The sequence below is a fragment of the Phaethon aethereus genome (assembly GCF_964289735.1).
Source record: "Phaethon aethereus genome assembly, chromosome: W".
Lineage (NCBI taxonomy): Eukaryota > Metazoa > Chordata > Aves > Phaethontiformes > Phaethontidae > Phaethon > Phaethon aethereus.
In genome coordinates this window covers 36,229,684-36,255,259 of record NC_138581.1, presented here as the reverse complement: position 1 = coordinate 36,255,259, position 25,576 = coordinate 36,229,684, and the positions used below count along the sequence as shown (strand labels likewise).

The 25,576-nt window shown below is 42.2% G+C and overlaps 1 protein-coding gene across 3 annotated transcripts in view; it reads left to right on the top strand.

The window, feature by feature from the left end:
• The window catches only part of LOC309415089 (chromodomain-helicase-DNA-binding protein 1-like), a gene marked incomplete at both ends in the record, with an annotated part of 120,056 nt that overhangs the window by 78,719 nt on the left and 15,761 nt on the right, over positions 1 to 25,576 (top strand). For 2 of the 3 annotated variants that reach the window (XM_082012504.1, XM_082012503.1), the window contains 14 exons: positions 5,805 to 5,954; positions 6,623 to 6,771; positions 7,046 to 7,142; positions 7,233 to 7,328; positions 8,354 to 8,530; positions 8,725 to 8,885; positions 12,831 to 12,872; positions 13,616 to 13,746; positions 14,186 to 14,324; positions 15,037 to 15,187; positions 16,168 to 16,290; positions 16,653 to 16,787; positions 22,460 to 22,717; positions 23,152 to 23,292. In XM_082012504.1, the coding sequence (XP_081868630.1) occupies positions 5,805 to 5,954; positions 6,623 to 6,771; positions 7,046 to 7,142; positions 7,233 to 7,328; positions 8,354 to 8,530; positions 8,725 to 8,885; positions 12,831 to 12,872; positions 13,616 to 13,746; positions 14,186 to 14,324; positions 15,037 to 15,187; positions 16,168 to 16,290; positions 16,653 to 16,787; positions 22,460 to 22,717; positions 23,152 to 23,292 (1,950 nt within the window). The remainder of the gene's footprint in view (positions 1 to 5,804; positions 5,955 to 6,622; positions 6,772 to 7,045; positions 7,143 to 7,232; positions 7,329 to 8,353; positions 8,531 to 8,724; positions 8,886 to 12,830; positions 12,873 to 13,615; positions 13,747 to 14,185; positions 14,325 to 15,036; positions 15,188 to 16,167; positions 16,291 to 16,652; positions 16,788 to 22,459; positions 22,718 to 23,151; positions 23,293 to 25,576) is intronic. The other variant, XM_082012505.1, reaches the window with a different exon arrangement.

The following is a 25,576-nucleotide window of genomic DNA, read 5'->3' as shown; positions in this document are numbered from 1 at the left end:
TCAGCTGTAAAAGGGGGTACTTCTAAAATAGGTGATGGTTTGTTAGGTTTGACTAACATAGAAAGGTCTGCATTAATATCCTTTTGTAATTTAGATATTTTTACTGGCCCTTCAGTAATAGTAACTAACTGGCTAATACCTTCCAAGTAAGAATACCATTTCTGGACAGTGGGTTTTTGGGCAATTCCCTCAGGGGGAGGAGTCCCTTTTCTGACTAATTCCAGGAGAAGGAAAGGACCCTGGACAATCATATCTTGGTTTGTGTGAATCCGCTCAGCCTTTTTTATTGCCCAAACTAGTGATAACATACCTTTTTCCCAATCAGTATATCTCTGCTCAGTATCATTGAATGAATGCGAAGAGAATTCCAAGGGTCTATCAGGGCCTTCTGGTCCCCATTGATATGAATTACAATGGGAACCATGTTCACTGAATCCCCACTCAATCTGTATGGGATCTGTCTGGTGTATAGGGCCTAAAGTCTGGTATATGCGAAGCTCATGAATCAGTAAATTCAAGGATTCCTCATGCTGAAGGGTCCACTGCCACCGGGCATTTTTCTTAACCAAATTATACAGGGGCTTAGCAATTATAGAAAATCCAGGGACATGTTTCCGCCAATAACCTAAAGTCCCAAGTTGTTGTAGCTCAGATGTTGTAGCTCCCTTTTGTTCTCTGGAGTTTTACCATCTTCTATTTTATCCAGGATATCGGCTGGTATAGCCAAGGCTCCTCCTGACCACCAAACTCCTAAAAATTTAACCTCTTGACTCGGTCCTTGACATTTAGTGGGAGGGATTTCTAATTCTAATGAAGTCAGTGTGTCCCAAACCTGACTAGATACTTCCATCTACAAGAAAGGCCGGAAGGAGGATCCTGGGAACTACAGGCCTGTCAGCCTGACCTCCGTACCGGGGAAGATCATGGAGCAGTTCGTCTTGAGAGTGCTCACAGGGCATGTGCAGGACAACCAAGGGATCAGGCCCAGCCAGCATGGGTTCATGAAAGGCAGGTCCTGCTTGACCAACCTAATTTCCTTCTATGACCAGGTGACCCGCCTAGTGGATGAGGGAAAGACTGTGGACGTTGTCTACCTGGACTTTAGTAAAGCCTTTGACAGCGTCTCCCACAGCATTCTCCTGGAGAAACTGGCGGCTCGTGGCTTAGACAGGTGTAGTCTTTGCTGGGTAAAGAACTGGCTGGACGGCCGAGCCCAGAGAGTTGTGGTGAATGGCGTTAAATCCGGCTGGCGGCTGGTCACAAGCGGTGTTCCCCAGGGCTCAGTTCTGGGGCCGGTCTTGTTCAATATCTTTATTGATGATCTGGATGAGGGGATTGAGTGCTCCCTCAGTAAGTTTGCAGACGACACCAAGTTGGGTGGGAGTGTTGATCTGCTGGAGGGTAGGAGGGCTCTGCAGAGGGATCTGGACAGGCTGGATCGATGGGCAGAGGTCAACTGTATGAGGTTTAACAAGGCCAAGTGCCGGGTCCTGCACTTCAGTCACAACAACCCCATGCAAGGCTACAGGCTTGGGGAAGAGTGGCTGGAGAGCTGCCCGGCGGAAAGGGACCTGGGGGTGCTGGTTGACAGCCGGCTGAATGTGAGCCAGCAGTGTGCCCAGGTGGCCAAGAAGGCCAACAGCGTCCTGTCCTGTATCAGAAATAGTGTGGCCAGCAGGTGTAGGGAAGTGATCGTGCCCTTGTACTCGGCACTGGTGAGGCCGCACCTTGAATACTGTGTTCCGTTTTGGGCCCCTCACTACAAGAAGGATGCTGAGGTGCTCGAGCGTGTCCAGAGAAGGGTAACGAAGCTGGTGAGGGGTCTGGAGCACAAGTCTTCTGAGGAGCAGCTGAGGGAACTGGGGTTGTTTAGTCTGGAGAAAAGGAGGCTGAGGGGAGGCCTCATCGCTCTCTACAACTACCTGAAAGGGGGTTGTGGTGACGAGGGTGTTGGTCTCTTCTCCCAAGTAACCAGCGATAGGATGAGAGGAAATGGCCTCAAGATGCACCATGGGAGGTTTAGATTGGGTATTAGGAAAAATTTCTTCACCGAGAAAGTGGACAAGCATTGGAACCGGCTGCCCAGGGAGGTGGTGGAGTCGCCATCTCTGGAAGTGTTCAAAAAACATGTGGATGTGGTGCTTCAGGACATGGTTTAGGGGACATGGTGGCGCTGGATTAATGGTTGGATTTGATGATCTTGAAGGTCCTTTCCAACCTTAGTGTTTCTGTGATTCTGTGATTCTCTCACTGCCTCTTCATTATCTCCACCTATCAGGATGTCATCAATGTATTGGTACATGCTTACCCCATCTGGTACTTTTATCTCCTTCGATATTTTTGCTAGTGCATTATGGGCAATAGTGGGAGAATGTCTGTATCCTTGTGGGAGACGATTAAGGGTATATTGCAGTCCCTCCCACGTGAATGCAAGTTGGGGTTTATCTTCCTCCTGAAGAGGAATCATAAAAAACATATTCTTAACATCTAATGTGGACATCCATGTATAATGTTTAGCTTGAATCCTGGTGACCAGGTCAGCAATGTTAGGTACAGTGGCTGTGAGTGGCATGGTGTTGTTATTAAGCCTCCTGTGGTCAACTGTGAGTCGCCATCTACCATCCGTTTTACGTACTGGCCATACTGGAGAATTATAGGGTGAGTGTGTCTGGGTTATAATACCACGGGCTTCCAGGTCTTTAATTACTTCCCTGATCCCCGTTTTGGCTGCGGCTGGTAGAGGATATCGACTAACATTCGTTTCCCGGGAAGGAGGCAGTCTGACAGTTGTCTCCAGTACCCGGACCTCATGTGGCGGAGCTCCAAAGCTCCACACCATCCCATCTGGCAATCTCCAGACTTTGTTTGCTAATACATCAAATCCCAAAATGTTATTTTGATAAGGACCAATGACTACTCTTATCTTAGTCATTCGGTTTTCTCCTGGAAGCCAAACACACACTGTACCAATTGGTCTGATTTCAGGGACTCTGGTCATTCCTATTACATTAATTTTCTTCTGGGTGGGGACTAATCCTAACCTTTTTGCTGTTTTTTCTGTGATAACGCTTCTTTGAGCTCCAGTGTCGATTAGAAAATTTACAGGTATTCGTCTGGGGCCCGTAGCTAAAATAATATGTGGGTCACTGACATGGTGTCGTGGTTTAGCACCAGCCAGCAACTAAGCCCCACGCAGCCACTCGCTCACTCCCCCACAGTGGGATGGGGGAGAGAATCAGAAGAGTAAAAGTGAGGAAATTCATGGTTTGAGATAAAGACAGTTTAATAAGTAAAGCAAAAGCCGCGCACGCAAGCAAAGCAAAACAAGGAATTCATTCACTACTCCCCATGGTCAGGCAGGTGTTCAGCCATCTCCAGGGAAGCAAGACTGCATCACGTGTAATGGTTTCTTGGGAAGACAGATGCCATAACTCCGAACGTCCCTCCACTCCTTCCTTCTTCTTCGTCCCAGCTTTATATACTGAGCATGACGTCATTTGGTATGGAATATCTCTTTGGCCAGCCTGGGTCAGCTGTCCTGGCTGTGTCCCCTCCCAGCTTCCCGTGCACCCCCAGCCTTCTTGCTGGCAGGCCAGCATGAGAAGCTGGACTGTCCTTGAGTACTTAGCAACAACTCAAAACATCAGCATGTTATCAATGTTTTCTCATCCCAAATCCAAAACATAGCCTCACACCAGCTTCTGTGAAGAAAACTAACTCTACCCTGACTGAAACCAGGACATATGGTTAGGCCATTCTAGGTTAGATATTACGTGGGTGGGTCGGCCTGAAATACCCCCTGTGCTTTCTAGTTTTTTAGATCTATCAACCCCTTCCTCAAGTCCCAGAAAGGATTCACAGGAGCAGAGGGTTTATCTTTCTGTGTTTTAACAGCATCAGTGCGTTCTGTAGCTTTGCTAATAGGCTACTCTACCAGGTTTACCATTACACGAATATTCTCTGTGGACTGCCCATGGAACATTGATCGGGGTATTCCTAAGGCTAATGCCTTTCTCCACAATTCGTTACGCTGAGTGTCACAACGAGAATTGGTTTGTCGAGGAGGGCGGGGATTATTCTGCCCGACAAACCATGCCTGCCGGACCCGGCGCTGTAAATTTGAACCTTCCTCTAACCAACCCATCTCTCTGCCATAAATCATTATTTCTTGTAATAGTTCCCCCCATGTTAAAAAGGGCTGCCGTCACTGATGGGGGTTGCAAGTGTTATGATCAATTGCCTGTGCAATCTTTTCCTTTAGGTTTTGCACGTGCTTTTTCACAAATTCAGGGAGACCTGTAATCAGTGGTTTAAGGTGGACCGGGTCCACCGGAGCGGCAAGGGGAATGTCCTGCTCACCACGCTCATACATGGCTTGTACACAGGCAGCCTTCTGCACTGATTCAGCCAGCCCAGATAACCCAGCAGTTTTAATAGTCAGTGGTTCGCCTCGCTCTCTAGAATCCATCCCGCCTGCCCAGTGGGCGACTCTAAGTGTTAAAGGTTGGTCCCCCCACAGGACCCTTATCAAGGAACACACCAGGACCCCAATAACCCCTAGCTTCCTCCTCACTCAGCAAGATCCGATCTCCTCCTTTTAACGAAACATTCCATAAATATTCAGTTGCACTTTCCCCTGGCTTGCATGAGAATTTTTCTTGCATTTGCGCAAGTTCGGGTCCGGACCACGGGGTGATATGTGTTGTGGTATATCTTCAGTTATTTCTATCATTTGACTGCACCTCCATTTTAATGAGGGGTCAAATTTCAATATTACTTTCCCGCTCGTGCTCGTCATCTGGGTCACCCCAGATATCCCTGTCCCAAGTATCAGGATCGGCACACATAACTAAATTCCTGACTTGGGCGGGAGAGAGAGTCGGAGCATTTGACAATAACAGATCTAATTTTTCCTGTAACCTCCGATTCCTTTCTCTTTCAGCAATTAATTCATCTTTCAAAAACATATTTTCAACTTCCAGTTGTCCTTCATGAGCCCTTAAGACCTCTTTTGCCTCTAAAGCAACTTTGGTAGCTTCTGCTTCAGTTTGCAGTTCACAGAGTTTTTTCCTACAGTCAACTAATGCAGCTTCCTCCGAGGCAGCTATACCCATTTTCTTAGCCGACTTGGATTTGCACACTTTAACCTGTGCACAGGTTAAACATACTCCAAAAACAGCACACAAGAGACAAACCACAAGTGCACTAGTACAACCATTTTTCTGCAATAGTTCTTCCATTGTATCCTGCCAACTACACCAATAAATGTGACGGTGAGAGAGACTTCACTGTAAGGTTAAAATTAAAATTAATAAGACAGGTGCTGATCTCTTCTCCTTGTGTGACAGGACGTGTGGGAATGGTTCAAGGCTGCATTAGGGGATGTTCAGACTGGACATTAGGAAGCATTTCTTTACTGAGAGGGTGGTCAAACACTGGAATGGGCTTACTAGAGAGGTGGTTGATTCCCCATGCCTTTCAGTGTTTAAGAGGCCTTTGGACAATGCCCTTAATAATATGCTTTAACTTTTGGTCAGCCCTGAAGAGGTCAGGCAGTTGGACTAGATGATCGTTGTAGGTCCCTTCCAACTGAAATAGTCTAGTCTAGTCTATTCTAATAGCGATCTACTGGCTCTAGCCATGACAAGCACCTTATTGTATTAGAAGTCTAACATATATTTAAGATATACTTAAAGAAGTGTATGAGTTCATAGTCTGCTCCACAAAGCATATAAAGAAATGTCATATTGGTTCCTTGAAGAATATAGCTGATACATATAAAGCTTGCTCTTCTATAATTTCAGGACTTCTGCTTTTTGCTGTCTACCAGAGCTGGAGGATTAGGTATAAACTTGGCATCTGCTGACACTGTAGTTATATTTGATTCTGACTGGAATCCACAGAATGATCTGCAAGCGCAGGCTAGAGCTCATAGGATTGGACAGAAGAAACAGGTAAGCACACTTGTCTTTTAAGGTCCAAACCTGAAGGAGGGTTTCATATGGTAGCCATAAGCTGTCTGTTTGGGCCATCGCAGTCCTCATGTATTTTGAGAATAACTAATACTTGCCAAGAATGTCTAAAAATGTTGATAATGCTAATTTGCCTTTTAAAAAAAAAATTAAAATCTCCCTATGCAGAGAGATTGCACGGTGGCTGTAGTATATGCATGGGTAAGGAGAAGAGTTGTGGACTTGTCCCACGTTCATTGGCATCATGTCATTCTAGAAAGTAACTGCTGTACCTCAGGTGCATCCATTTTAAGTTAAATACTTTGTAGTTCTCTTTGGGTTTCTTTCTTGCAGAAGACTTCAAGTAGCAATCAGATATAACACTTTTCCTTGTGGCCATGCTTGTGCCTAATCACAGAATTTTAAAGAGGAGAGGTCTAAGAATTTCTTTCTTAGAAAGAAATTTCTTTTAATTTATGTAGAAACTATGTTAACATGATTGACTAGTTTCATAGATATAATACTAGTTCAATAAGATTTAGAAGATTTGTAATTGCGACTAACATTTCTCCCTGTTGTTGCTCAAGGGTTTTTTGTTAACTTCATCTGAATATTGTTTTCATGTGTAATTTATGAGAATGTAAATAAAGCCTTTTTTATAATATGCATAGGTTAATATTTATCGGTTAGTCACAAAAGGATCAGTAGAAGAAGATATTCTTGAAAGAGCCAAGAAAAAGATGGTGTTAGATCACTTAGTAATTCAGAGAATGGACACTACAGGGAAAACTGTACTACATACAGGCTCTACTCCTTCCAGGTATATTTGGTTTTTTTTTCATATCAACTTATGCTTAAGTATACTTGACTATTTGAGTAAAAATGTAAGTCATTTCACTTGGTTAATAAAAGGCAAACAATATGTGGTAAGGTGTTATGTAAGTAAAGACTGCAAAGTATATTGGTTTTGCACTTTTTTTCCCCACATATTAAATATTGCTTTTATTTAAGTCAAAAGGAAGTTTGACTCACGGTTATAGTAATTTGAAAAAATTCACTAAGATAAAGTATTTGTCTGAAACTCTGTATTTCAGCTCAACACCTTTTAATAAGGAAGAGTTATCAGCAATTTTGAAGTTCGGTGCTGAGGAACTTTTTAAAGAACCTGAAGGGGAAGAAGAGGAGCCTCAGGTAAATGGAACAGTGCATCTACACTTGATGGACAGAGAAACTAAAAATGCATATGAATTGTTTTGTTGTAAAGAGAAACTTCTGTTTCAGGAAATGGATATAGATGAAATCCTGAAGAGGGCTGAAACTCGAGAAAATGAGCCAGGCCCACTAACTGTAGGAGAGGAGTTGCTTTCACAGTTTAAGGTATTGCTCTGTTCCCTCCCTCCTCCCTTAATTATACTTTCTTTTATAAATGCTACTTTTTCTTTTGTGCACCTATTCATCTTTTCTTCATTCTTATGAAACAGGTGCAACAGTAAGTCAACTCTTTGGCACAGAATGTCTTTTCACCTATACAGGGTAATTACTGCCAGTGCGAACATTAAAAAATACATAATGTATTTTGCTGACAAAATAAGGAAGAGATTTACAAATACATTAGTCTTTGATTTAATTATTAGAATACTGGGGAGGGCTGTTTTTCATTTAATGCTTTATACTGTTAAGCACATGTGGTACTTCTAAAAACAGAGAATGAAGTTTGGATTTCGTAGTTGATGACTTCTACAAATTCCTTTCAGCCCCCCTGTAAACGTGAATGCCAGATATGCTTAACTGGATAACACTTAAAATATTAAGTGGGTCCAAATTGTGTATGATGGTTTGGGGTTTTTTTCTGTGTGGATCTTTTTGTTGTTGTTTAGGTTTGGTGTGTGTGGTGTGGTTTTGCTTGTTTTTTTCTTTGAAGCAGGACAGGACGTTTTTAGATCAGTAGAGTACTAAATCACTTTCCTGCTAATCATTCATTTGCAGCATATTGTGATTTCTACAGTTTATTAATGTTTGGTTAGTTCTACATTATTATTGTTTCATATTAAATCAGGCATTCAGTTAGACTTTTCTGCTTTGAAGGAAATTAAACAACAATCACAGCTATTAGGGAGGTATTTCATAGTGTTTCTATATTACTCAACTTGTAAAAGAAATAACAAGATTCTCATCTTTATATTCAGCCATGTTGCATGGAGTGTGTACGTTTCATATATGAAAATACTTTCATTAGAGACAGTGCTTCACAAAGCATTCTATATGTGTACATTTTGTGTCTATATAAATAAATAAAATATGCCATTCTGAACTTAGTTTTCCTAAAATATTAATTACTGACTCTTTGTTTGAATAAAATAATGTATTGATTTTGTGAAAATACTTATGTTCCAATACATAAGGTGGCTAACTTTTCCAATATGGATGAAGATGACATTGAGTTGGAACCAGAAAAAAATTTAAGAAACTGGGAAGAAATCATTCCAGAAGTCCAGCGGCGACGAATAGAAGAAGAGGAAAGACAAAAAGAGCTTGAAGAAATATATATGCTCCCAAGGATGAGAAACTGTGCAAAACAGGTAGCTCTGGGATTTGACTTTGATTTTTTGTCGTTTGTTTATTTTTTCACTACTGTTGTTTTGGCCTGTATTTTTTGGTTGGGTGGTTTTCACACATGGCGTGCCTCCCCCCTCCCCATTTTTGACAGGCTAGATAACACATTAATAAAATGTTTTAGTCCTATAGCTTTTGACTACTTAATCTGAAATTCCAGATCAGCTTTAATGGAAGTGAAGGGAAACGTAGTAGGAGCAGAAGATATTCTGAATCTGATAGTGACTCCATCTCAGAAAGAAAACGACCAAAAAAACGTGGACGACCACGAACTATTCCTCGAGAAAATATTAAAGGATTTAGCGATGCAGAGATTAGACGGTAAGATGTGGGGGGACATGCATGTTTAAAGGGACAAAACATATTTTTTTTATCATTTTAGAGTTTGAAAATATGGAAAACAGTTTGTTTTTCCTGATCTGAGTGGAAAATTTTTATTCTAGGCATTTAAGGCTTGACTCTGTGTACTTTGGGGTGATGACATAAGGAACTGCCCTCGGGGACAAGGGAGCAAAACAGAGCTGACAGAGCTGGCAGATCTTTAAGGACGCTTTCCACAGAGCGCAAGAGCTCTCGATCCCCAAATGTAAGAAATCAGGAAAGGAAGGCAAGAGACTGGCATAGCTAAGTGGAGACCTGCTGGGCAAAATAAAGGTCAAGAAGGAAATGCACAGGCAGTCGAATCAGGGACAGGTATCCTGGGAAGAGTACAGGTACGCTGCCCGGTTGTGTAGGGATGGGGTCCAAGGCATGGCTGGAGCTGAACTTGGCAAGGCATGCAAAGAATAATAAGAAGGGCTTCTACAGGTATGTCAGCCAGAAAAGGAAGGTCAAAGAAAGTGTACCCCCCTTGATGAGCAAGACTGGCAGACTGGTAACAATGGATGAGGAGAAGGCTGAGGTACTCAACAAGGTCTTTTGCCTTAGTCTTCATTGGCAATCCCTCTTCGCACACCTCTCGAGGGGATGGCCTGCAAGACAGGGACTGGAGGATCAAAGTCTCTCCCACTGTAAGAGAAGATCAGGTTCGAGACCACCTGAGGAACCTGAACATGCACACGTCTGTGAGACCTGATGAGATGCATCCCAGAGTCCTGAGGGAATTGGCTGTTGTAGTTGCCAATCCACTCTGCATGATATTTGAAAAGTCATGGCAGTCAGGTGAAGTCCCCGGTAACTGGAAAAAGGGAACCATTGCGCCCATTTTTAAAAAAAGGAGATAGGAGGACCCTGGGAACTACCGACTTGTCAGCCTCACCTCTGTGCCTGGGAAGATCATGGAGCAGATCCTCCTAGAAGCTATGCTAAGGCACATGGAGGACAGGGAGGTGATTAGAGACAGCCAGCATGGCTTCACCAAGGGCAAGTCCTGCCTGACCAACCTAGTGGCCTTCTGTGATGCAGTGACCACATCAGTGGACAAGGGAAAAGCTACCGACGTCATCTCTCTGGACTTCTGTAAGGGCTTTGACATGGTCCCCCACAACATCCTTATCTCTAAATTGGAGAGAGATGGATTTGATGGGTGGACTGTTGGGTGGATGAGGAATTGGTTGGATGGTCGCACCCAGAGGGTAGTTGTCAATGGCTCCATGTCCAGATGGAGATCGGTGACGAGTGGTGTCCCTCAGGGGTCCTTATTGGGACAAATACTCTTTAATATCTTCATCAATGACATAGTGGGATCAAGTGCACCCTCAGCAAGTTTGCAGATGACACCAAGCTGAGTGGTGCGATTGACACGCCTGAGGGACCGGATGCCCTCCAGAGGGAACTGGACAAGCTCGAGAAGTGGGCCTGTGTGAACCTCATGCGGTTCAACAAAGCCAAGTGCAGGGTCCTGCACCTGGGTCGGGGCAACCCCCAGTATCAATACAGGCTGGGGGATGAAGGGATTGAGAGCAGCCCTGCCGAGAAGGACTTGGGGGTACTGGTGGATGAAAAGCTGGACGTGAGCTGACAATGTGCTCTCGCAGCCCAGAAGGACAACCACATCCTGGGCTGCATCCAAAGCAGCGTGGCCAGCACGTCGAGGGAGGTGATTCTGCCCCTCTACTCCGTCCTGGTGAGACCCCACCTGGAGTCCTGCGTCCAGCTCTGGAGCCCTCAGCACAGGAAAGACATGGACCTGTTGGAGAGGGTCCAGAGGAGGGCCACAAAAATGATCAGAGGGATGGAACACCTCTCCCATGAAGAAAGGCTGAGAGAGTTGGGGTTGTTCAGCCTGGAGAAGAGAAGACTCCAGGGAGACCTTATTGCAGCCTTCCAGTACCTAAAGTTGGTTTATAAGAAAAACGGGGACAGACTTTTTATCAGGGCCTGTAGCGATAGGACAAGGGGTAATGGTTTTAACCTAAAAGAGGGTAGATTTAGACCTAGATACAAGGAAGAAGTTATTCACAATGAGGGTGGTGAAACACTGGCACAGGTTGCCCAGAGAGGTGGTAGATGCCCCATCCCTGGAAACGTTCAAGGTCAGGTTGGACGGGGCTCTGAGCAACCTGGTCTAATTGAAGATGTCCCTGCTCATTGCAAAGGAGTTGGGCTAGATGACCTTTAAAGGTTCCTTCCAACCCAAACTGTTCGATGATTCTGTGTCCAGAATTTGAACCTCTTTTGATGAGAAATAACATTGGGTTTGAAAAATGTTCTTAATTGTTTTACAATCTTTAATATGTATTATTCTTCCGGCATCGCCTGAAGATAGTGAGATAGTGATTTCAAAAAACATTTTCTAAAACGAGTGAGCTGCTTTTTTTTTTAACCCCACAAACAAAATATTCTACTTCCCATCATTTAACCTAAAAACTGTAGTTGAAGAAACAATATGCACATTTTTGTGGAAGTACCTACAAAAGGTTCGGTGAGTTTCATTTTTTTTAAATTTCTTGCCTTTGTAATTGAATTAATGTTATATGGTGCTTTTTAAAACTAAAAAAAAACCCAAAACACACACACACAGTCCGTTTTTATAAGTTGGTGTGGTTTAACCTTGGTAAGCAGCTAAGCACCACACAGATGCTTGCTCAGTCTCCCCCAGAGGGATTGGTGAGAGAATCAGAAGGGTAAAAATGAGAAAACTCTTTGGTTAAGATAAAGACAGTTTAATAGGCAAAGCAAAAGGTTGCATGTGCAAGCAAAGCAAAACAAGGAATTCATACACTACTTCCCATTAGCAGGCAGGTATTTACCTATTTCCTGGAAAGTGGGGCTTCATCATGCAAAACAGTTTCTTAGGAAGACCGATGCCATAACACTGAATGTCCCGTCTCCCTTCTTCTTCCTTGCAGTTTTTATTGTGGAGCATGATGTCATATGGTACTGAATATCCCTTTGGTCAGTTAGGGTCAGCTGTCCTAGCTGTGTCCCCTCCCAACTTTTTGTGCACCCCCAGCCTACTCGCTGGTGGGGTGGGGTGACAAGCAGAAAAGGCCTTGACACTGTGTAAGCACAGCTCAGCAATAACTAAAGCATCCCTGAATTATCAACATCGTTTTGGTCACAAATCCAAAACATATTAGCAGGTATGGTGCTCTGAAGAAAATTAAATTTATTTCAGCAAAAACCAATACATAAGTGAATCTGTACAGCTGGTCCCATCAATATTTGGTGCTAAAAATACTTCTTCGGTAGAAGGAGGAGAAATTGTTTTGCTTTACTTTGATTGGTTTGTGAAATGCTACTTTGCTTCTGTAATTTAAGTATTCATGTTTCTGTAAAATACTGTAAAGCTTATAAAATATTTTTGATTATATAAATAACATGAAGATCCTTGTTTCCTTTCCATTTCATCTAACATATAATGGTTTGCTGCTTTTGTCAAGAGTATTCTTGTGCTTGCATTCCTTTATCTTTCATGTTATGTTTTCCTAAGTCTTAAAATCACCTTAAAATTGCAGCTAGCCCCTCTTTATTATGAGACCTAACATAATGTCTGAATTATCTATGTACTATAAATACACATTTGATTTTTATGAGTAGACACATCACATTGCCGAACCCGTTGTCTTGTGAAACTAATTAGTTAAGTAATTTTTCCAATAAATTGTATCTTCTATTGTTTTCTTTACATCAGTTATTAAACCAAATAGATGTCTGGTTTTATATGTGGGTTATCTTGAGATACTAAGCTATCCTAGTCTCTCTAGTTTGTATTTTCTTTGCATTGTCCACATAGCCTTGTAGTAAGGCTTTACAAATATGTTTTTAAAGCCAGTGTAGTTAAGCATACATTTTTTTAACTCCAGAATTATTTTCTATTACTAGGTTTATCAAGAGTTACAAGAAATTTGGTGGCCCACTTGAAAGGTAAACTTATTTGATTATATTTGTATAGCAACTTGGAACCTTGTTTTCATTAAAATTGGAACAATACACCAAGAAACCTTAGGTTGAAGAGAAAAAAGTGTGCCTAATCTTTTGCTTTGACTATAACATGAATTTAATTTTTTTTCCTTTCTTCATATATGGTATGTATACAGACAGCCAGTTCGACAAATCTTTAAATTTTGCAAAACTGCTTGTTTTTCTTTATACTTTACCTACTGTCTTGTTTAATCTGCATTAGTGACAATCAGTCAGTTTTCTTGTTTGATAGAGTGGATAAAGCCATAGGCTTTCAACAGACTAACTGCCAGTTTTGCATTTTTCTCATTTTCAGTTCTTATTTTAAGCTTTCTGTATTACTCTGTATTTTGAGAATAATTTGCCACCTGCATTTTCTTTAATAGCATTTATAGTCTATATGGACTTATTATATATAATAGTTCCTTTTCTATTTAAAAGAATGTGTAAGAATGTAACTCAAAACTGTATAGTTAGGGTCCTTTATAGTTCCTGTTGTATCGTCCTCTATGTGAAACACCCCTTTTTATAGTTTCTGTATTCTTTTCTTATAGCTGCTTTTAACTGCATGGATCAAAATTGTACACAGCATAGCAAGCGTGGGTGAATGATAACTTACGTGATCACTTCTCTAGTTTCAAAATTTGAAGGAGTCATTCATAATACTAAAGTTTTAGAGCTGTAAAAACATATTTGTTTTCTTACAGGTTAGATGCTATAGCTAGAGATGCTGAGCTAGTTGATAAATCTGAGACAGACCTTAGACGTCTGGGAGAACTTGTACATAATGGATGCATTAAGGCTTTAAAGGACAATTCCTTTGGACAAGAAAGAGCAGGTAAAATCCGTTTGGGGGTGGGGGAAAGGAATAAAAAGTGTCAAGATCTGAATAATTCTTGCACTCTGATTATAGCAAAACAATTGTGTTAGGGGAAAACATTAACAAAATGTTAGCATGGTATGTGATTTACAAAAAAGGTTTATAGTAAGACGACTTTTTGGGTTTGAGTTTTTTCCCCCTTTCCCTGAGTGAGTTGTCGCAGTAGAATGCAGCATGTTTTTGCTTTACCGTAAAATTTAGAATTAATTTAATAAAATATTATTATCTGGAAGACCTTGAGATTCTGGAGTTTAATTAAAGCGTTTGGTTAAGAAAAAGTCATTTGCTATAATTGAATGTCTGCTGCTATAGCATCAAACTTTCTTTTTTCTTTATGTTTGTCTATAATATACACATAAAGGCTAAATATTTTAATAATTTGGTCCTTTATTTTAAGGTGGTAGACTTGGGAAAGTTAAAGGCCCAACATTCCGAATATCAGGAGTGCAGGTGAATGCAAAACTAGTCATCTCTCATGAAGAAGAGTTGGCACCATTGCACAAATCCATTCCTTCAGATCCAGAAGAAAGGAAAAGGTATTTTTTTCTTTTCCTAAAGGAAGCCATAATACAGAAAGTTATTCAAGGCTTTTAGGCATATATTTAAGCAATCCAGACTCTAAGCACACTGGGACACCAATGTCGCTCCATTCCCTCTAAGAACTGGCAGCAGCAATCTGTTCCACATCCTTTCTTTTTTCTTTCTTCTCTCTCCTTAGAAGCTGGTATTTGCTTTGGCTTCTGAACTGATTTGGGACTGGGTTCAGTTACTCTTAATTATTCCAGACTAGAAATTAGGCTTGTTGAGGAGCTGCTTAGTGTCACCTCTGCCTGAGAGAAAGCAATATTTGTCAAAGTGGAGCAGATGGTAATTGTTGGTAGTTGTTTAGCCCTCTGAACTTTTTAGCTTGCTACCTTGTGTATCATAGTCCCTAGACTATCTGCTTATTCAGTTAGCAGTTACACTTGAGTAATATTTTAAGCTTATCTTCATGGTTAGCCAGTTGTGACTCAATCCATGGCCACAGATAGATATCTGTTGTTCTTTATATCTTAATATTGATCTGCTTTAAAACATGTTTCAGTACTGATTTCAATAAATAATTTATAGAAATTGTAAGAAAACCTGATAGATATCTGGATTACTTACCTAAATATACCAGGATCTTAGTGATGTGTGGCATGTTCCCCTCTCCCTTGCTAAGTTTGAGAAGATCGCTTATTTATGTTTCTAATTTATTTCTACTAGATATGTCATCCCATGCCACACCAAGGCAGCTCATTTTGATATAGATTGGGGTAAGGAAGATGATTCCAATCTGTTAATAGGTATCTATGAATATGGCTATGGCAGCTGGGAAATGATAAAAATGGATCCTGATCTCAGTTTGACACAGAAGGTATGTCATCTACAGAATTTCATCAAGGACTTTTTTTGTTTAGGTAATAATGCTAATAAGAACAGTTACTGAAAGAGCTTATTTTATTATAACTGAAATTGCACAGAAGTTAGGTCAGTTGTACTCCTTTGTATCCTTCTGGTAAATTATTAGATTTCAAGATTTTGTGTATTCAGTTGAAGTAGACCTTCTAAGAGTTTGTTATGTTTCTGTATTTCTATGTATTTGGAACTCTGTCGCTTAAATTCTTTCTCTTCACCTTTTGCTTCCCTAGTCTAAATGCTCTAGTTGTGTTAATTTTATTCTTGATCTTTTGGAGGGAAGGTTGTTTTGGGGTTTTGGTTTGGTTTTCCTATCCCTGGTTTCTTTGCTTGAAACTGTCTTTCATTCGCAACATGAGAATAGCTATACTCATCAGATTAGAAGTAGTGCAATGGCTGCTTACAAGTAATGAGAAACATTTAGGGAAAGACCAGAGTGAAGCAAACTCAATGACATCACCAACAACCTGTAGCTTTGGGATTTGATGAGCCAGGGTTGTATACAAATCCTGCCCCTGTCTTCCATTAATTTGCTTGTTTTATGAAACCACTCATTTATATTTTTGGCTTCTGAAATATCCTGTGGTAATAAGTTAATGCATTTAGAAGCACAAGGAAGAACTAAGAGATATGTGGATGACAGTGGAACAGGAGCTCTGAATTTTTTAGATAAACTATGAGAGTGGAAACAGAAATCTGAGGCTGTTTGCTGTAAACTTTGTGAGACCATTTCCAAGACTACATTAGTTGTGTGTTTGGGGAAAAATAAAGAAATTCTCCATTCCTTGAAGCATGCTGGCATATTGGTCAGGTATAGTTGGAGCAGATTGTTTTTTACCTTTTTCTTAATTCAGCTTTTCTGTTCCCAGTGCTCCAGACTAGCAGCTTCCTAATTTGATAATGTGTACTTGTAGTTGATACTACCATTGCTCTCCTCAGATTTTACCTGATGATCCAGATAAGAAACCCCAGGCCAAGCAGTTACAGACACGTGCAGATTACCTCATTAAATTACTGAATAAAGACCTTGCAAGAAAAGAAGCGCACAGACTTACTGGTGCAGTAAGTAAACTTGATATTCAGTAGCGAGATAACATAATATGCTTACGGGCATGTCAGCAGATACTTGTTTTATTCTTAGTTCCACTTTGCTTTGTGTAATTTTTCTCTGTATTGCTAATCATATTATATGAAACTAACTCAAGGAATGAATTGCAAGTTTAATATTGTTTTATTCTCTCTTATTTGTATATATTCTCTGCTGTTGCATTAGGCTTGGTCTCCAGTCCTGAGAAAAGTGGTGGTCATTAGTGGCAATAAATAAAATGAATGCTTTCTTTAACATAAAAAACAAACCTTTTTCTGCAACTGTCGTGCAAAGACACTTGTCGGTTGACATAATAAAAGTACTAATTTGCATTCAGGGCAATTCAAAGAGGAGGAAAACAAGAACTAAGAAGTATAGAGCAACAAAAGCTGCAAAAATTAAAGAAGAAATAAAAAGTGACTCCTCATCACCACCCTCAGAAAAATCTGATGAAGATGATGAGGATAATGAGGTAAACATCATTCGTATGGTAAAGACGGCTATTCAATTGTTTCTATTAGAAATGCTTTCTATTTGATCTTCTGTTTGACTTCATAAAATTGAAGCACTTGAATGGCATCCTCCTCCTGTGGCAGTTAATATCGCATCAATATAATCACATGGAAGACTATATCTATTTTATTTAACGATAAGCTTGTAGCTCAGACATTATGATTAGTTTTCCAAATTATAATATTATAAAATACTGTTGTTGCCCAATAACAAGTGACATTGTGCGATTTCAATGTTCTTTAAAGACTTGAGCATTGTATCTGCTAGAAATGCAATTTTAATATAATATCTGAATATAAAATTAATTGTGGTGGGTTGACCCTGGCTAGATGCCAGGTGCCCACCAAAGCCGCTCTATCACTTCCCTTCTCAGCTGGACAGGGGAGAGAAAATGTAACAAGAAGCTTGTGGGTCAAGATAAGAACAGGGAGAGATCATTCAGCAATTACCATCAAGGGCAAAACAGACTCGACTTGGGGAAAGTAATTTAATTTATTACTAATCAAATCACAGTAGGGTAATGAGAACTAAAACAAAATCTTAAAACACCTTCCCCCTACCCCTCCCTTCTTCCTGGGCTCACCTTCACTCCTGATTTTCTCTACCTCCTCCCCCGAGCAGCACAGACGGATGGGGAATGAGGGTTGTGGTCAGTTCATCACATGTTGTCTCTGCCACTCCTTCCTCCTCAGGGGGAGGACTCCTCACACTCTCCCATGGGGTCCCTCCCATGGGAGACAGTCCTCCACAAACTTCTCTCACGTTGGAAGGACTCACGTTGGTTCTCCACAAACTGCTCCAGCCTGGATCCCTTCAATGGGGTGCAGTCCTTCAGGAACAGACTGCTCTAGCGTGAGTCCCCCATGGGGTCACAAGTCCTGCCAACATGTGGAGTATTAGGGCACGGACTCTGGCGGGGATTCAGGCCAAAGACCTTTATTGTTAGCAAAGCTTGCTTTTTATACAAATACAGCCCGTTCACGTGCCTAAAAGTGCTACCCGGTTGGCTATTGCTTTAAGTCCACGTGACTGTCACAGAGGCAGGACTGGTCGCCTCTGTATGTCCATGCGCTCCTTTGCTTCCTCTTAGTTGTTTACCACAGCTCCTTCTCCTCAAGGTTGAGCCCTTGCAGGGTGATCCCAACATCTCCCCCTTTTTGTTTATCTATAAACAAAACCTGATGGATCATTCGCAACCCAAGGACTGTGAGAAAGATGGACCATCTGTACATTCTTGTATCGTCCTGTGCCGCGAACTCAGCCCAGCAGTCGGTAGGTGCCAGCTTTACGTGGGCGTCCCCACGGAGGCAACGGTGGCCGTACACCGGCCCACTGCCCTTCGGGAAATCCCGGTATTTATACATTTGCAGAGGAACGAGTTTCGACACACGTGGCCAGCGAGTGTCGGAACATGCCTTGGTTGTCACCTTTCAACACAGGGAGCCTATGGCGTATGCGCCTGCTGGCCAGACGTGCTGCACACGCCACAGCCATCCCGTCTATTGGTTCGTAGGCTTTGTTCACGCGGCATGTTACCATAATCCAGCAGTCACATATCAACTATGCTTAAGCCAATAGCAGAATGTTACAAGGCAAACAAAATTGTGAATTGTGCTTTATATTCCTCCGTTACTGCACGTCTTCCACATCCTCCCCTAACCTTGATCAACTTTCTTATCTCTGTGGGCTGTTTTCTCTCACCCAGCATAGTATCTATTTCTCACCCAGCCATCCGTTTCCTCCTAATTGCTAATTGCAGTTTTCTCACAGGCCAAAATTCCATCTGTTAACCCCTCCATATACAGCTGCAAGCCTAAAATCGCGTCTACAGTGCGATTAGCAATAATTTCCATTTCTGCCAACAAGTTAACTATTGCTTTTTCTAGCTGTACTACTCCTAGCGATGGAAAAAGCGCCCGTACAAAGCTATGATAACCTTTATTATATCTCACCAAAGGATTTGTAGTTATAGAGCGCTTTGCCCTAAAAGCTTTCCATGTTCCTCTAATGATACTGCTAATTTCAGTCTGATTAATTATCTGCAAATTAGGAACTAGGACGCCCATGGTACAGTCCCCTGACCAGTTCCTGGGCAGCTGTTTCCTAGCCAATTGATCGCCACACAGCCACCATAACCCTTCTGGCAGATTGCAAGTGGTATTTATCCTTTTGCTGTTGTTGGTGGTGCTTCGTCCCCAGAAATAGTCCGCCCATGGCTGCACCCTTACCATGAACTTACTGCCTCCCTCCATCATCATTGCCTGATATATCATTCTATATTACAACAGAAATATCGAATATACCCAAAATTCGCTATCCCCCCAACTCTGTTACACCATATACACTGTGGGGAGAGTGTCTTATTCAAATATACTCTTTGATTCCCTGCAAAAGAAATGATACATTTGTGACAATAATTACAACGACATAGAACAAACCCACAACACCGTTTTATAAATATGGCATATTGAAGTTCCTGCTCTTGAATGTCCAGGGAGTGCCACTGAGATGGTCAACGAGCCGTCATTTCCCATACAGAAGAGCGAAAGCGTCAGCTGGCGATACGTCGGAGTCGGACTCCGTGTCTGTGGGATGTGTGACAGGATCTTCTGGTCTTACCGCAGGCCGTACCAACCTGGCCGGTACCCACTTCGCTCCGTCCTCTCCCCCTCTGCCAAGGCCTCTTGTCTCATGCCTTGCCAATGTTGGGCAGGGTCATATCTTGACTTGGGGGAAGGATCGCCTCAGGCAGCCCCCTCCTGTTGGGGTACGGGCAACCAGTGCTCATGTTCCAGGTCAGGAGGCAGGGGCCATCCAGGCGGCCATCTCGCTGGAGCTGAGCAGCGACGTGGTCACCAGCTTCGACGTGGCGGTGGAGGGGCTGAACGGGCAGCTGCCCAACCTCGACCTCCTCAACCTCTTCCACGCCTTCTGCCAGAAGAACGGGCTGCTCTGCACCATCCAGGGCAAGCTGCAGCACTCGGACTGGGTCTCGCTGCCCGCCTATGCCCACAGCCTGCAGACACTGCTGCTGATGGTGCTGGCTCAGGCATCGGGGCAGCCCCGGGGCGACCACGGCCTCTTCCTCCGCTACCACATCGAGGCCATCACCCTCCGTGGCATCAACAGCTTCCAACAGTTCAAGATGCTGGAGGCGATGTTTCGGAAGCTCAACAACCTTCTGGAGCGGCTGCACCAATCCTACTTCTTCTACCTGCTGCCCTCCCTGTCCCGCTTCGTCTCCATCGACGTCTACATGCCAGCCTTCGGCTTCCTCATCCTCGTCCTTGTCCTCAAGGCTCTGGGCCTCTGGATGAAGCTGAGCAAGTGCGAGGCGGGCAGCACTGAGCGGCTCTGGGACAGCGACCACGTGGCTGGGGAGGAGTCCCGGCCCGGGCTGCTGGCGCTGGTACCGCCGCTGCTCATCTGCCACGCCGCCGGCCTCGCCCTCTACTTCTTGCCGGTGCTGGGGCAGCGTGTGGCCACCCAGCACTTCCCCATCTCCGAGTCGGAGGCCGTGGTGCTCACCGTCATCGCCATCTACGTGGCCGGCATGGCTCTGCCCCACAACACCCACAGGGTGCTGGCGGGCGGCAGCAGCGACCGGGGCTGTGGCAGCGGCAGCTGCTGCCGCTGCTGTCCGCCCTGATTTTATCGCCTTTATAGAGTCGTTAACTAATCGCCAGGTTGTTAATACTTTCGCAGCTGTATGATCCCCTTTAGAGGCTGCCTCAAACACCAATTTCCCTGCTTTGTCCCAAGTATCTAGCTCAAAAGCTGTTGCAGAGTCTGCTGCTAGCCCCTGGCTCTTCAAAAATGCTAACAATAATTGCAAAGTTTGTTCATCATAAGTAATCCCCCTTTTCTTCAAAATTTTTACTATAATACAAAGGATTGCTTTTTCTTCTGAAGATATTTGCGACCCCATTACTTAACGTCCCCAGCTGCTCACCTCTTTGGTGATTATTCGTCCGGACTGCAGCTCTCTGTCCCTCTAAAAGTGCTGCCCAGTTGGCTATTGCTTTAAGTCCACGCGACTCTCACAGAGGCAGGATTGGTCGCCTCTGTATGTCCACGTGCTCCTTTGCTTCCTCTTAGTTGTTTACCACAGCTCCTTCTCCTCAAGGTTGAGCCCTGCAGGTGTCCAACTGTTTACCAGCTTCTCAATGCCACAACTCCTTCTCCTTAAGGTCAAGCCCTTGCAGGGTGATCCCAACACCAACAAACCTGCTCCAACCTGGGCTTCTCTCTCCACGGGTCCACAGGTCCTGCCAGGAGCCTGCTCCTGCACAGGCTTCCCACAGGGTCACAGCCTCCTTTGGGCATTCACCTGCTCTGGCATGGGGTCCTCCACGGGCTGCAGATGGATATCTGCTCCACCGTGGAGCTCCATGTGCTGCAGGGGGACAGCCAGCCTCACCATGGTCTTCACCACGGGCTGCAGGGGAATCTCTGCTCTGGTGCCTGGAGCACCTCCTCCCTCTCCTTCTTCATTGACCTTGGTGTCTGCAGAGTTGTTTCTCTTACATGTTCTCACTTCTCTCTCCAGCTGCAGTTCCTGTGCCCTTTTTTTTTCCCCTTCTTAAATATGGTATCACAGAGGCACTACCACCGTTGCTGATATATGCTCGGCCTTGGCCAGCAGCAGGTCCGTCTTGGAGCCGGCTGGCATTGACTATGTCGGACATGGGGGAAGCTTCTAGCAGCTTCTCACAGAAGCCACCCCTGCAGCCCCCTGCTACCAAAACCTTGCCACGCAAACCCAATACACTAATGTTTCTGACTAATCCTTTATTACTACTGATAATGATTCTTCAGGTAGCAAATTTTGTTCTGGCTCAGGAAAAAAAAAATCAAGCTTGAATAGGAAGAACAGCATGAATAAATGTTTTGAGACATGCAAGTGAATGCTTCTGTGTATGTCAGAGCTTTCATTATTCTAATAGACTACTCAGCTTTGTTATGTTTTTATTACTTCTGATGTATTACTTTAGGCCTCTATTTTTGTTATGTCATTTATTTAAATTTATCACACAGCAGAAAACACTAGAGAGAGAAAAAAAAAAAGCAACAGATGAAGTTTAGGGGCCATGTTGCACCTAATTTTGTGACTTTGGAGGTAGCTGAAAGAACACCAGATTCTTGAGAATAGCTCTGGAAAAGAAAAAGTTGGAACTCCATTCCCTTCTCCTGTGACTGTGAATGTTTAAGTTGTGGTCATTAAAAAGTTACTGGAACAAATCTAACCAGAACAGAGGTCTTTTATCATCACCATGCCCTGAAAAATCAGCTCAGTCTTGTGATGCCTACTTCCTTATTGTTTTTAGCTCTTTGCAGCTTTACTACCTTTTACAGGGGCAGATTTCTTTGGGGATATGAAAGTTAAATGGACTTAATCTCTCACCCCTCCCATTACCCCTGCCCAATCAGTACTTGTTTTGCGTCACATCAAGGAAATGAGTGAGTAGTCCTCATTTTGTTTTGCAACTGCATCCAGCTCCATTTGATAGGTGTTAAACCTAAGTCTAAAGAAATCACACATAGATAAAAAGTACATTTTAATCTGATGGTTACAAAACTTGTGTAGTTAGGAACTCAATTTGATGTGACATATATGCTTGTGTATTGCAGGATGAGATTGTTTCAGTGAAACATCCACATAAAAAAATAAAAGCAGAAGAAGAAAATGAAGAAAAGCCTGAGCCGGATATTGGTATAAAGAAGGAAGCTGAAGAAAACAGAGAGACAAAAGAAAAAGAAAATAAGAGGGATTTGAAAAGGGAGAAAAAAGATAAAGAGGATAAGAAAGAATTAAAAAATATTAAAGAAAAGAGAGAAAACAAAGTAAAAGAATCCACACAGAAAGAAAAAGAAGTAAAGGAAGAAAAGGTAACTAGGTTTATTTTTCTTATATAGCACTAGAAAAGGCCACCAGGTTTTTGTGAATGATTTTGAGTTGAAAAGGTATTTTGGATCATTTACTTTACAGTTGTCATTTCATTGAAATCTTTTGCATCATTTGAAGTTTTATTTTTACCACTTGTAACTACAAGGACAGGCATATGAAATGGGAAATTACCTCTTTAAAGATGCATAGCTTAGTGGGACTGAGAGTGCGAGTGGTGCAAGAAATTTGTCCATTCTCCTTCTCCATCCCTTGGAGAGAAAAAAAAAGGTACTGTCATTGAATGTCAGAATTATTTTTTTTTCTTGTTATTATTTAAGAGAATGCAGTAATTACAGTGATTGCCTAAATACAGTATAATTCCAAAAACCAAAAATAAGGTTTGCTTATAAGATACATTTTCATATTTTGTTCTTAGGTGAACGAAATCCAATCTGAAAATAAAGAAAAAAATAAAAAAGTTTCGTTGTTGGGTATTCCAATTCATATTACTGCAACTAGTGAACCAGTTCCTATATCTGAAGAATCTGAAGAACTGGATCAGAAGACATTCAGTGTGGTAAGTCCCTTGTTGATAACTTAGTGTTTACACATGATATTCTAAATGAACACAGTTTCTGATGTTCTTGATTCTGCTATTAGGCATTATAACACATATATCTATTGCCAGTAAAATCTTAGATCAGTGAAGGGTTATCGACACTATACTAAAGTCAGTTTTGTTTTCAGGCCAGCAGTTTTATTTTATTGCATTTATGCAGTATAGTGAAGAGTATTTGTCTAGTCCTCTGTGTGCTGAATAGTTTTAAAATACAGACTCTGAAAATCCATCCTCAAGAATAATTCACGGATATTGCTTCTTAAAGGACAGAAACAAATTAATTTTAATGCAACTGCTGTAAGTCTCTGGCTTGGCCTTATCAAATACCCCTTTGTTCTTTGTAAGCTAACAAGAGAAATTAAGTTTCAAAGTTGCTCTTGAAGTATTACAGACTTACTGCATTAGACAGAGGAAGGAACAAATCCTAAAGTCCTTAGAAATATCTTGCCAGAGTAATATCTCTGATACCGAAAGAATTTCAGTTATGTCACTCCTTTTGACCACAACAGAATCAATACTGGAAGAAAAAAAGGTAGGCAAACTCAAGCTATGTAAAATTTTATAGGTCGATAGGGGCCTTTGGAAAGATGCTAAGGAGTTACTTTGAGCAGCTACTTTTCTGCTGTGGAAGTTCTGTCATTCAGGTCTCAACAGTTGTCTGTTATTGCCAGACAGGTTTACTGGATCTACTGTGGTGCTGGCTGTGAGAAGCAAATTATCTTGTTTTCTCATCAGTATGGTATTGACCAGTTTATGTATGTGGGGTTTTTTGTTTTGTGTTTTCTTTTTATCTAAATGTTATAAGTGCCTCATCCATAATTTCCAGGATATCTTGCGTGTGGCTAGGTGACTGAAAATCACTTGATTCCCATGTACAATTACATATCTCTGTTCACCTCTACACTTAACTTCAGCAGTGTACTTTGTAAACTGTCTTTTTAAAGGTTGCTTTAAGCTGTGGTTAGTGCAATATGTGATGTAGCTGCTTAATTACTTAATGGCATGAACTGGTAATGGAACAGCTTCACTGATTTTTGAGTTGTCCCTAGATGTTGACACAGTGATGGTGATGTTCTCCAAAACCCCTCATATTTTTGATTCTGGATATACAGACTTGCCTCTTGTCCTGATTTCGGCTGGGATAGAGTTATTTTTCTTTCTGATAGCTGGTATAGTGCTATGTTTTGGATTTGGGTTGAAAATAATGTTGATAACATACTGATGTTTTTAGTTGTTGGTAAGCAGTCAAGGACTGTCCAGCTTCTCATGCTGGCCTGCCAGGGAGAAGGCAGGAGGTGCATGGGAAGCTGGGAGGGGACACAGCCAGGACACTTGACCCAAACTGACCAAAGGGATATTCCATACCATATGACGTCATGCTCAGTATATCAACTGGGGGAGTTGGCCGGGGAGGCGCCATGGCTCAGGAACTAACTGGGCATTGGTCAGCGGGTGGTGAGCAATTGTGCTGTGTATCACTCGTTTTGTATATTCTTATACCATTATTATTATCATTATTATTCTTTTTTGGGGTTTTTTTTTTGTCCTATTAAACTGTCTTTATCTCAACCCATGAGTTCTACCTTTTTTTCTGATTTTCTCCCCTATCCCGCTGGGGTGGGGAGTGGGTATGAATGGCTGTATGGTTGTTTTGGCTACCTGCTGGGTTAAACCACAACAGTAATTTCTAACGCCCAACGTGGGGCTTGACAAGTTGATATAATGACAAATCTGACTAGAGCGTGTTAGAACAAATTTGTTATAAGCATTCATTATATTAGTTTGATAATCACTGCTCACAATCTTGATTTACTTGCTCTCAAAGTTGTTGTGCTTGTTCTCAGGGTTGCGTTTTGTGATACCTTACTTGCTGTATATGTTTCCCGTTGTGCTGTTTATCATCTCTGGGAACTGGGTCAAGGTTATCATTATTCTGTACTTTGTAACACTGGCTTATGATATGATAAAATGGCTGGTCATGACACTAATCTGGTATTTGTATACAGCATTGCCATCATCTCTGTACTTTGGGAGCCATCTCTTGGAAACTATTAATAATTATACTGTTTACCTTTTCTCCTTGGAGAGCCAATTTACAGGGGAGACACCTTCCTTCACCTTCCCTATTCCTCCAGGCTGGTTACAATAGCTCTTGAGACTTTTGAATATCCTTGGGATGTTCAAACCAACACATTCCTGTTGCTCCTACTCCTGAATGTTTTTCAGGTCTTGTTTAAAGTTA